Source organism: Antechinus flavipes, chromosome 6 (genome assembly GCF_016432865.1).
Source record: "Antechinus flavipes isolate AdamAnt ecotype Samford, QLD, Australia chromosome 6, AdamAnt_v2, whole genome shotgun sequence".
NCBI classification, from domain to species: Eukaryota; Metazoa; Chordata; class Mammalia; order Dasyuromorphia; family Dasyuridae; genus Antechinus; species Antechinus flavipes.
Window position 1 is genome coordinate 247,738,056 of NC_067403.1, and position 13,016 is coordinate 247,751,071.

General features: G+C 37.9%; 1 protein-coding gene across 1 annotated transcript; it reads left to right on the forward strand.

Annotated features, from left to right (window-relative positions):
• The first annotated feature begins 10,833 nt into the window (after nucleotides 1-10,833).
• On the forward strand, nucleotides 10,834-11,784 carry LOC127541607 (olfactory receptor 9Q1-like). Its single transcript, XM_051966827.1, has one exon. The coding sequence runs from the start codon at nucleotides 10,834-10,836 to the stop codon at nucleotides 11,782-11,784; it is 951 nt and encodes a 316-aa protein (XP_051822787.1).
• The last annotated feature ends 1,232 nt before the right edge of the window (nucleotides 11,785-13,016 follow it).

Genomic DNA, 13,016 nt, shown 5'->3' on the forward strand with positions numbered 1-13,016 from the left:
TTCAGGGTCAGTTATTGTTCATTTTGACTGTCGTCTTTTCCAAATAATAATCATTGTTATAATTGAGTTGTTTCAGTTGTGTTCAATTCTCTGTGACCCTATTTAGTGTTTTCTTGCCAAAAATCCTGGAATGGTTTATCATTTCCCTTTCCAGCTCACTTATCAGATGGGGAAATAGAGATAAAAAGACTGAAAGGAGACACCAATGCAGAAATTATTACAAGTGATTACAAGTTGACTTCCATTGAATTTCCTTTACAGTGTGATTGATTGTCATGGTGTACCAGATCCAGGGTCTTTAATGCCATTTTCTCCCTCATAATCAGAAAATAGGGTAATAATACCATTTTTATATGTAAAACAAGCTCCCTAACCTTAACAAGGTTCTAGTTTAGTAGGGAAGAATTTAATACAGGTAAACATAATATGATAGTCCACTGAACTAAGAGGCAGAAGACATACTTGTACCACTATTTTTATTGTACAACTTGGGAAATTTCATTGCATGTCTCTTAGTCTCAGCTTTCTCCTTTACAAAACTGAGAGTGGGCCATGGGGATCTATAAGATCCCTTTTAGCTCTATTATTCAATGATTTTAGGTGCACAAAACAAGTGGTGGTAAGTTACATGTAAGGCACAATTCATCAAAACATCATCAGCAATTTGATGCCTCATCTCCAAAAGGTTGATAATACTTAGTGAATATAATATTTGAATGATCCACTTATTGTGTTTTGTCAATATTAATTCTATAAATATGAGTTATAATAGCAAAAACTGTGGACAAATCTCATTATTATTATTTTCATATCAAGTTGAGGATTTTTTTATTCCACTTTGAGAGGTATTGTAGTATGATGGAAAGAATGGACTGGTACTAGTCATATTTGTACCTGGGGAACACAATACAAAACACTTAAAATGGATTTTAGGTGGGCAGAGAATGGAGGAGAAGTTCACCCTAGCCCATCATCAGGTGGCTTAATTATCAAGTATTCCTAATTATTTTTATTATGTGCTACAAATTAGAAATAGTCAGCCCTCTTAAATTCAGCACTCTGGACAGAGTCCTGAGCAAACTACCCTGGCTAACTCTCTAGGAAAATGAAATAGATTTGGAATTAAAGCACTGATTTTAAGTTCTATTATGTCACTTATTACCATTGTGATTTGTGTGATCATATGCCAATCATATGCCAGTACTCTCTTGGTTTCATTGTAAAGTGGTGGCAGGCCCTTGAGGGAGTTGGTCTTTATGTCTAAATGCTGTCATCCTTCTGAAGACCTACATCACTCTCTTCTGTAGTGATCACATTCTTTCTGATTTTTTAAAATAAACACTTCCTTTGACTTACCAATACTTTGCTCTTCTACACCTTCAGTTCCCTGCTTTAGGGGCCAGGTAGTTCATTTCTAGAAGATGGCTTTTTTGTATGTAGTCTGGGAGGGAAAGAGAAACAAAGTCTGCAGCATTCCCAGCAGGAGTTTAGTCAAGGGCTTGGAAGGGAACTAAACTTAAGCATGAGGTGGTGTTTGAGGAGAATGACTTCTGCTATCACTTCACATGTCATACTCTTGGAAATACCTGGGGTCTTTCTGATAGACATATCCACTTGATGGAAGGTTGGTCCCTCCCAGTGGTCCCTGTATCTTTTTTTTTTTTTTTTTTTTTGCCAAGAAACAAAAGGCTTTTGTGCTCTTCTATTCTATCAACTCCAGCACTCTTCTTCCATGGTCAGTTCCAAGACACAAAACAGGCAAGAAGAAATTAGGTATTACTGAATGAAGGCCCCTTTCCACAGTATTGAAAAGTCTGCCTTCCCATTTAGAGGCCCAAGAGTTTCTGTGAAGGGGCGTCTCTCAGTCAAATTAGAGGATGGGGAAAACCATGTCTGACAAAGGCAGAAAGTTTTATTATCTAGCCATTTTCAGGTACCTCCTTTTAGAAGAGTGTTGGCGGAAACAATTTCTCACTCATTTGAATGACTGAGAGTGGAGTAGGAGTAGTGTTAAATGCTGAATAATATTCCTCATTAGACATTGAGTCATTCAGAGCAAAATCCATAATTTTGCATTTTTTTCTATCCTCAGTGCTTATCATAGTGCCTAGTCTATAGTAAGCACTTAATAAATGCTTACTGACTAACCAAGTGGCTGAGAAGAAGATACTGTGATTGATATAAATAAGGGAAAAGAGTATAAATACTAGGACTATGACTTTCTAGAATTCATTTCCCATGAGAATACTACCTGGATTAATAGAATGTGGCACTATGAGGGACTTTAGAAATAATTGTAGCTAAATCTGATGCTCAGCCAAAGGAAAACACTTAAACAAAAATACTATATTCAAGCAGTGGCAAAACCAAAAATAAAATCCTAGTCTTCTGATTCAAAATAAATTGTTCTTCCCATTGTGTCATGCTGTCATCTTGACAAACAGCTTTCTGACTAGTGAAACTATGAGTTTAGCATTTTCTTTCTTCACCATTTTTATCTCCATCTACTCATTCCAAACTGACCAAAGGCCTAGACATCTGTGTTCAAGACCAAGACCATGGACCCCACTCTTGCTTGGGACCTTTAGTTTTGCTCTGTTTTATGGGTCATAGATTATTCCCCTACTGTTAACATCATGGGATATTTTTCAAAAATTATACAAAACAGACTCAGTCCCAGAAACCCTGTGATCCAAACAAAATTTGTTTCCAGATCCTTGCCACCACTTTCTTTATTCCTTACCTCTACTCACATAAGTACCAAGAATTACCCATTTTGGGCCTCTGCTACCTTTCTAACCCTCTGTGTCAGGACATGTTATAATGGATAAGTCTCTCTGTTTGTATTCAGCAAGACCTGTTTTTCAATCATATTTTAGAATTTGCTAGCTACATGATGCTGAACAAATCGCTTATTTTTTCTTTTTGTTCTTCACTTTTCTCATCTATAAAATAAAGGTGTTATTGGACTAGGATTGATGGTCTATAAATTTCTTTCTAGCTCTAAACCCTAATTTTATGTTTTGGGCAGAATTGAATAGTTACTATTACATATTTTCATGACACATTCACATCCTTTTTCTGTCCTGTGTCCAATTTTCCCAACCATGGCCTGCCTCTCACCTCTTCACTTTCATTGGCCAGAAAAATCCTGCATCTCTCTTTTTTCCCTTTTACAAAGCTCGCTCTCAGGACAGCATCTACTATCTGTCACATCCAGATGACTAGGAGCTTTAACCACTAGTATCTAGTTCAACAAATACTAATATTTATTGAATCTAGTTTTTAAAATCAATTTTTTTCCTTTGGATTATAGAACATAAAATATGGACAAAGTTTTAGGGATTATCCAAGTCTACTCTCCTCATTTTACACAGGAAAAAACCTGAAGCCAAGAAATTTTTACAAGATCACAGACATAGTGAGAAAGAGTTCAAATCTAGACATTCTGACTTCAGTTCAATGCCCTGCCCTTGGGGTCACATTGCCCCCTTTTCACCTGGTATACGGATGTAGGGCTTTACATCAGTTGGGCACATTACAGAGCAGAACTCTCCCTGGACCTCAACTCTCCATACAGAGAGTTTGCATTTTATCTTGTGAGACCAGAGTTAATGCAGCATTTGCCAAGTTTCCTGAGTAGTGTGGATAGGGAGAACTATTTGAGCTCAAGAAAGAGGGATAATGCCAGCTGGGTGATCAATGATGGCTTCTCAGAGGAGATAGGTTTGGAGCTGGATTTAGAAGTATTAGGAGGATTTGGAGATGGAAGGGTTAGCAACAGTCCCTCTCCTTTTAAGCTGTTTGTCCCTATCTCACTTAGTCTGAACGTGATACTCACAAGCTTGATTTTACTTCTGAACAAATCTGCTGAGTCTCTGACCTGGACTGGTTAATTCCTACTTAAATAACCTAGTAAATTCCTATTCTAGGGACTCACATAAGGGTTTTAGATTTAGTTTGAATACTTAATTTGTTTAGCCTTCTGTAGCTCAGAACTCCTAAGCTCAAGCAACTCACTAGTCTCAGCTTCCCCAATGGCAGTGATTATAGGCATATGTCACTAGCATGGGAAAGAGTCTTTGAAGAGTCAACAAGCAAGCACAAGATTTACTCTGGGAATAGTGATTTGAATGGGCTGATTTAGAAACTCAAATCCATGCCTTTGCATGGACTCTTTGCCCAGCCTAGTTAGCTTTGTTTCTTGGATTCCCTAGTTTTCTTGAAAATTCAGATTGTCATCTCCTATATGAAGTTTTTGTTTTGTCCTTGCCAATCCTAGATCCCGCAAATTATCTTGTATGTGTTTTGTCCAAACTTATCTCTGTACCTAGTCTCTTTTGTTAGAATGGAAGCTCCATGAAGGCAGAACTGTTTCACTGTTGTTCTTGTTTTTTGTTTTCTTTTTTCCCTTACATTAATGCATATGGAATAAAGTAAACATTTCTATAATATACTAAATAAAAAGTTTATTGTATATTAAACTGCAATTCTACTATGCATAACTTACTATTCCTTTCAAATATACAACAAAATTGTAATGTAGATTTCTTTTTTTCTTCTTTTTTTCTTCCCTCCCCTTACCTTGCCCCAGAGATGGGTACCATTATACACAAATAGGTTTAAACACACCAACTCATAATATATATCTATACATACAAATATATGAAATTATTGGATACATTCTTCTGTTTAACAGTTCTTTCTCTGGATTCAGATAACACCTTTCTTTATATGCCCTTTATAGTTATTTTGGATATTTATAATAGAATAGCTTATTTACTCAAAGTAGTTCTTAAAACAGTATTTCTTTACTCATTATTTTGTGTGTTTTCTTCCATGTTTTTCTAAGATCATCAATTTCATTGTTTCATTGTTGTTTTTCTTTGGTTTTATTTTGCAAGGCAGCTGGGATTAAATGCTAGGAGGTACTAAGTATTTGAGGCTGAATATAAACTCAGAACCTTCTGGCTTCATGGCCAGTGCTCGATATATTGGTCATTCAGCTGCCCTGCAGGTTCATTCTTAAGAGCTTCTTTGCCCTTCCTGGACAGTAAGGAAAAATGGTGAACTACAGACACATGTTAGCAATTAGCACATGTATGGGTTTTGGGCTTTTAGTTGCCTCTTCTGTTTTATTTCTTTGCAGATTGTTGTTGTTGTTGCTGAGTCATTACAGGAGTGTCTGACTCTTCATGACACCATTTTGATTTTCTTGGCAAAGATACACAAAGTTCAAATCTGCTTTCAAACACTAGCTCTGTGATCCTAAGCAAGTCACTTAATCCTGTTTGCCTCAGTTTCCTTAATTATCAAATAAGGTCAAGAAGGAAATTGTACATGGATCATGAAGAAATGGACATGACTGAAACAGCAACAACAATATTCAGCAAAGAAATAGGGAAGAAAATTACAAACTACTTTGGTATCTTTGCCAAGAAAACCCCAATTGGGTAATGTAGAGTTGGATACTACTAAAATGACTGAATAACAAAAATAAAAACAACAATAACATTTCTACATTTGGTGTTTTCAGATCTCTTCTATTGTTGATATTCCTTGCTATAAGGCCTCTGAAATTCTAGGTTCTAAGGTCCCTCCAAGTTCTAGCATTCTATGTTCTAAGGACTCTTCTAGTTTTGACATTCCAGGTTCTCTATTTTAAGATCTTATCCAGTCCTCATATTCTATATTCTTAGGTCCCTGTCCTTTTTGATGTTGTGAAGATGAAGTTGTCTTTCAGATTTCAGGTTCTATAATTTTAAGCCTGTCATCAGGATGATGCTTACTAGCATCTCTATTCCTAAAAGGCTTAGTACGTCAGGACTGATTTATGAAAATAAAATGATTCTTCTACTGATCAATGTGCTTTTTTGTGAGTTTGTGGTGCTACAAAATGTTAGTGATCCAAGGGCTAAAAATAAAAGATGTTATTTCTCAGTTTTGGACTGATCAAGCACTCAGGATAGCCACAAGGCCAACTTCTCCATTGGGTACCCCAGTTCCCTCTTCATATTGTCTCCTAAGATCTCCCCTTTACTCAAGAATAAAGGAAGAGATGCAGTCAAAAACTTAAGAAAAGACATATTTTGAAGTCATTTGGGTGGTATCTTCTCTCTCTATGTGCCCCCAAAAGTTCCACTTAGATTCTTTCTGTGAAATTTGTAGTCAAACCGAGTCTTTTATTTATATAGTGTCTCTTTCCCACAGTTTGATCCCCATTAGTAAAGATGGCAGCAAGTAGAATTCCTGACATTATTCCAATTGGAGAAACTAAAGCATGGTTGGTAGTGGATTAATTAGATAGAATGTTTAGATCCTTTCTTCCTGAGTGAGGGGGAAGGGAGAAGTGGGATCTCTAATAGGAATTCAGCAGCTGGGATTGGGAAGATTATGGTACAGAATGGAAAAAAGAAAAAAAAAAGCAACAAACCACTCTTTAGTTCTCCAGTGTAAATCCTACCAGGTACCTTTACGTGATTCCACATAGGGAATATGGAACTTCCCTAGAGACTCATATCAACTGCTTGCTGTTCCCCTGACTATCAGACAGCAACTAGAAATAGTGTGGCATTGGTCTCCAAGGTCTGGTATTTATTGCAGAAGCATAATGAGACTTGTTTTTGATTAAGGTTTTGTGTACATAGCAATTCTGGTGACTGAGTTTAGAGAGGCAGTGTGGTGCAGTAGAAAGAGTGTAGGATTTGGAATCAGAGGACCTGAGTTTAAATCCATTCCTTTCCTCCTTATTACTTGTTTGACCTTGAGACAAACACTTGCTCCATGAATCTCAGTTTCCTCATCTGTCAAATCTCTTTGGAGATAATCTCCAAAGTCCTTTCTGGATCTCAATTTATGATCACATATCCCCCCTTACAATTCCTAATGAATGCTATTATTCCTTCTTATCCAGGAGAATATTTCACATAAGGGAGAAGTTAAATTTTTTTGCTGTAATAGAATCCTGGGTCAGAGGAATCTTGGGAAAAAACCTAACTTATTAAAACTCATTTAGACTATGATTACTGGGCTTTTGATGCAAGGAACTGAATGTAGAGGGTACTGAATGTACTTGTACTCTATTAGCAATTAGAGACTTATCATGGCTGAATGGAAAGAAAATTACTCTGAAGTTCTGAAATGCAGAAATAGATTCTGTACTTAGTGTTTTACTTCCTGTATTCCTACATTTAGCCTCCATAGGCCTCAACTTTTTAATCTCTAAAATTAAAGGTTTACATATAGGACCTCTATCATCCAGTGTAACTCTAAATCTATGATCCAATGATCCTTTCTTCTCATTGACAGAGTCAGAGTGACATGATAATCAAGAGCAATAAGCTCATGTAATGAATTACAAGATGGCTCCTTCACTTACCCCCTTCTGACTACATCACAGGTAAGCTTTCTCTTGGTCCTTTGTAGAGCAGATAAATTATGTCTCCAAGTCTCCACCCTTTGGGGCTTGTGTCCCATCTTTAAAAAAAATTTACTTGAAAGTGTTTGAAGTCTAGTTTTTATTGCCATGGGTGTAAACATTCTAGATATATCTCATTCATTGCGGGGTTGTAAGTTGCCTATTCTATCTAATTAATGAATAGGAGTAGCACTGATCCACTATGGCCTTTTGATCACCATGCTAATGACTTTGGTACTACCCCGACACAGATTGCCACCAGTAGAGGAGTAACTGCTCAGCAGGAGAGAGCGAACAATGAACAAGCCTGGGAGAAGGAGGAAACCAGAGTGAGGTGGAACTCAGGTGAGGAAGTTTATCTGACTCATGCCCAAGCAATAAAGTATGTCCCATTTGCTTTATTTTCTGTTTGTTCCAATGTATCAGCTAATATCTTGTTTATGTCAGAGTCCTTGTAACGTAACCAAATCCTGTCTAGATTCCTGTACTAGATGGCATGGTAAAAAAGAAAAGAATGCTGAATTTAACACCTGAAGATCTGGGTTCAATTCCTGTGTACTTAGTCCTTGCTACTGTGACTTTGGGCAAGTCCATGGATTAAGCACCAAGCATTCAAAGTCCATGGATCAGGCACCAAGCATTCATTTGCTAGATTCTAAGGATAGACATACCAAAGTGAGACAGGGATGCTCTGGGCCTCAGGTTCCTCATCTGCAAAACATGAGAGTTCAACTGGATGATCTCTCTCTCTCTCTCTCTCTCTCTCTCTCTCTCTCTCTCTCTCTCTCTCGATATATATCAAGATCTAAATATTCTGAACTTTTCTGGAGATTTCCAAAGTCAAGGTACATGGGGACAATAATGCTTGCATCTCATAGAAAATGTGAGGAAATACTTTGTGAACCTTAAAGACTTAGAGAAATGTGAATTCACATTAGTTAGGAAATGAAAATTTCTAGGGGTTTTGGGTTCCAAAATATTCATTTTTGTGTTCGATAATGTTTAGAATATTTACATTAAGCTATGGAGGGAATTGGATAGTTAAAAAAAAGACTTGAGTGAGAATCATGGTTCTGGGGCTTATTACTTGTGTGATTTTGAGCTAGTCATTGGTCCCACGTCTAAATTTTATCAGCAAAATCAGGGTTCAGACTTTGTGATTTTTGGGTCTTAGGATTTAGAGTTGAGCCTCCTCATTTTATTGTCCTAAGGAAATAAATTCAACAGGTGGTAGCAAACCTTTTTCAAGGTTAGTCTCAAAGGTTCTGGCCAGATCTGAATTCTGTGACTTAGAGAAGAAGCATGGTTTGGACTCTTTTGTTTGTCTCATGAAACTCATAGGCCCTCTGTTAGAATATTATTTTTATTTCTTTAATATTTTCCCCAGTTATGTATAAAACAATTTTTATATTTGTTTTTTTTTAATTTGAGTTCTAGCTTTTCTCCTTTATCCCCACTCACAATTGAGAAACCACATTAAAGTTATGCTAAACATTCCCATAAAAGTCATGTTCTGAAAAAAACCCACCATAGATTTTCCATCCTAATAAAAATAAAAACTCTCAAGATAAATAAAGGAGAGAGACAGACAGATAGATACACACATACATACACAGAGTGGGGGGGAAGAGAGGGAGGGAGGGAGGGAGAGAGAGAGAGAGATAGAGAGACAGAGAGAGAGAGAGACAGAGACAGAGAGAGAGGGGAAGAGAGAGAGAGAGAGAGAGAGAGAGAGAGAGAGAGAGAGAGAGAGAGAGAAACACAGACAGAGACAGAGAGAGACAGAGAGAGAAAGAGATAGAGAGATAGAGAGAGAGATAGATAGATAGATAGAGAGAGAGAGAGAGAGAGAGAGAACGAACGTGCTTCATCTCTAGACTCAATCAGTTCCTTCTATGGGTATGGATAGTAGTTTTCATCATAAATCCTTCAGAGTAGTCATGAATCATTGTACTACTGAGAATAGCAAAGTCATTTATAACTGGTCATTCTAGAACATTGCTATTACTTTGCAAAAAGTACATTTCATTTTGCTTGAGTTCGTGGAGGACTCTCCAGGTTTTTTTTTCCCCTAAGAGCATTCTTCTCATCATTTCCTAAAAAACAACAATATTCTATCATAAACACTTACCACACTTTACTGAGCCATCCCTCAATTGATGGGTATCCCTTCAATTTCCAATTTTTTTTCCCTGAGAAGAGAACTGCTGTGAATTAGAATATTATTAAAAATAAAATAAATTTAAAAACACAAGGCAGAATAGCAAAGGAAGCCAATTATACTGAAATATATTTGGAAAATATTAAAGCAAATTAAGTTACTGGATACTAGACTAAAAACTCAGCTTTAGGTGAAAGAAAACACTAGCTTTTGAATTCAAAGATTTGAGATTTGGCTCTGCTACTGAGCAAGCCTTAGTTCCTCCATCAGTCAATTGATCAGTAAATATTTATTAAATGCCTACTATGAGTTAGCCACTATGCTAAATTACAGAAAGGTAAATGCAAATCTTTTCTCTCAAAGAGCTTGCAGTCTAATGGGATATATGACATGTAAATAATTCTGTACAAGGAAGAAAAAGGCAGGAAAATTGGTTATAATCAATATGGGGAAGACACTACTATTAAAGGGGACAGTGGTAGGACAGCTAGGTGGTAAAGTGAATAAAGCACAGGACCTGGAGTCAGGAGGATCTTGCCTCTAATACTTAATTGTCTGATCCTAGGAAAGTCACTTAACTCTGATTCTTTCTCAAAAAAAAGTGGGGGGGGGGAGATAAAGGAAATCTTGTGGAAGGGAGGCCATTGTCACTTGAAGGAAGCTGGGGAAGCCAGAAGACAAGTGTGTGTGTGTGTGTGTGTGTGTGTTTGTGTGTGTGTGTGTGTTGTCTATGAGTATGTATGTGTTTGTTTGTATTTATCAGGTTCAAGGAAAGTGTTTTGCAAACCTCTTAGACATTGGGATAATTTCTATCAGAGAAAAATTGTATTGGTAGATCAACAACAGAAGGGTCAACACAAATGAAGTCTTGATCTTGGTCATGGTTGGTAAACATTGGTCATTCATGTGCTCTCATGGGATGTGCTTTTTCAAATTTCACATGTTTGTTTCAAAATTAAAAATTATTTGTAGAATTCCAAAGAGTTTACATTATTTTGATTTCATTTGATTTGCAAACTTACGATATGGTAGGTTAAATCTCCATGAAGAAAGTGAAAAAGTTGAGTTTCAGAGTGAGTGACTCTTTTGAGTCACTTGGCTAGTTAGTGATTGAGCAGGCAATATAGACACAGGCTTAGTGACTCAGAATTTTACTTCTGGGGCTCATGTTTCTCATTCATGAGACTTGGTATGTTTCATTCTAAGGGTCTTTCATTTGTTTTTTCTCTTAGTTCTCTCAGGTACCAGTGAATAAATGGCTGGGAAAAATCATACCATCTTGACGGAGTTTTTCTTTATCACATTCACTGAACACCCAGAGTTGGGACTTCCTCTCTTCCTGTTTTTTCTGGGTCTTTATGTCATCACCTTATTGGGGAATTCAGGAATGGTCATTCTGATATGCACAGACCCCAGGCTCAGCACCCCCATGTACTTCTTTCTGAGCCACCTTGCTTCTGTGGACATCTGCTACTCCTCAGTCACCACCCCTCAAGTGTTGGCGATACTATTTGAGCAGGGGCTGGTTGTCTCCTATGAACGTTGTGCTGCCCAATTCTTTTTCTTTACCTTCTTGGGTGCCACTGACTGCTACCTCCTGGCTGCCATGGCTTATGACCGCTATGTAGCTGTGTGCCAGCCTCTTCTATATGTGACTGTCATGACCAAGAAGACTTGTGTGACTCTAGTAGCTGGAGCTTATGCTGCTGGCCTGTCTGCTGCCATAATTCGTACTGCAGCTGCCTTCACCCTCTCCTTCTGTGGCGACAACCAGATTGATTTTGTCTTTTGTGACCTCCCACCCCTCCTGAAGCTTACCTGTGGGGACAGCTCCACCCAGGAGTTGGTGATTGTTGTGTTTGCCATTTTTGTGATCCCTGCCTGTATGCTGGTGATCCTGGTCTCCTACTTGTTTATCATTGGGGCCATTATGCGCATTCCTTCTGCTGGGGGCAGAGCAAAGACTTTCTCCACTTGTGCCTCTCATATCATGGCGGTTTCCCTTTTCTTTGGTACACTCATCTTCATGTACATGCGGTGGAATGAAGGGAATTCCCTTCAGGAAGATCGGATAGTGTGTGTGATGTACACAATGATAATCCCCATGCTGAACCCCCTCATCTACAGTTTGAGGAACAAGGAGGTGAAGGGGGCCATGAGAAAAGCCTTAAGGAGTATAAAGGTTTTCAGAGTGGAGCTAGGTTGAACAAAACCCTATTGCCACGCTTGGGGTACCCATGATTCTAGAGTTGAAAGTGCTTCTAGGACAAATAGAATATTATGTCATGAGACTCCTAGGAAGGGTGATATTTGCATGATATTTGCTTTTTGAGTCTTAGAAAGACTATAAATTAAGGCATGGACATAGGAGTCATTATCCAGAAGAAGCATGAAACCATGCCTTCCTGGGGCAGAATTACACTCTCCTCCATCCATTGGAAAATGTGTAATGCTTCCTAGGATACTGACATCCTTTAGAGATTATCATTTACCTCTTGCTAGTTCAATCAATCAACCATACAACAAAGCATTGATTAGTCTCCTAGAATCTGTCAAACCCTAGAGTAGGAAATAAAAAAACCAATGTTCTTCAAAGAGCTTACATTGTGACTTTGGATATCATGTCGTCCAACCTGTCTCTATCCAGCAGTGGATTATGTGAGTTGGCTGTGTGATTAAGGGAAAGAATGCTTAGTCCCAAAGTCAAGAGACCCAGGCTTGAGTGCTAGCTCTGACACTCTTACCCTTGTAATTCTAAACAACTCTTCTAGGGAACTCTAAGTTACCTCTTTGCTGAGTAGACTCCTGCTTTACAACCTGGGACTCATCTCACCTGCCCTGATTATTCTGTGGGATAGTTGGGAGGATTGCACTCCTCAAGGACCTGAGGGACTTAATTTATTTCTTTGTACTCCTAGTATCTAATAATGTCTGACTTGCAATGGATGTCTTTAACAGATATATGCTGATTTGGATTGAATCCTATAATGGGACTAGTATTATGTCAAGGGTAATTCCTTTTCCTCTTTGAGACTCAATTTCCTCATCTGTCAAATTGGGTGAATGTAATCTGCACTGTTTACATAATAAGATTTTGTTTTGAGGATCTTAGTGAGGTACAAAGGCAGAGCATCCTTATTTATCCAAAGTTTCTTGCCTCAGTTTGTCACACATTTCCCCTTTCTCTCACCTTTTATCTAACCTTTTGTATAAGCCAGTTTAACACAGACTGACTTCCAATGAATTTCTTAATACTCATCGATCTCCATTTTCCTTGTTAGAAGCAAAAATCCAAGCTGTGGAGCTAGAATTTCATCAGCTAGTCTTTATTGATAGTCCAAACTATACACTACAACTTTGTGTACTATCAGAAGTTACATGATGTGCTGGCAAGTGTGCTGAACATAGAACTGGAAGAGCTGGGTATGAATCCTGCTC

Coding starts and splice junctions, on each gene's coding strand:
- LOC127541607 (XM_051966827.1), top strand. CDS start 10,834: ATGGCTGGGAAAAATCATACCATCTTGACGGAGTTTTTCTTTATCACA.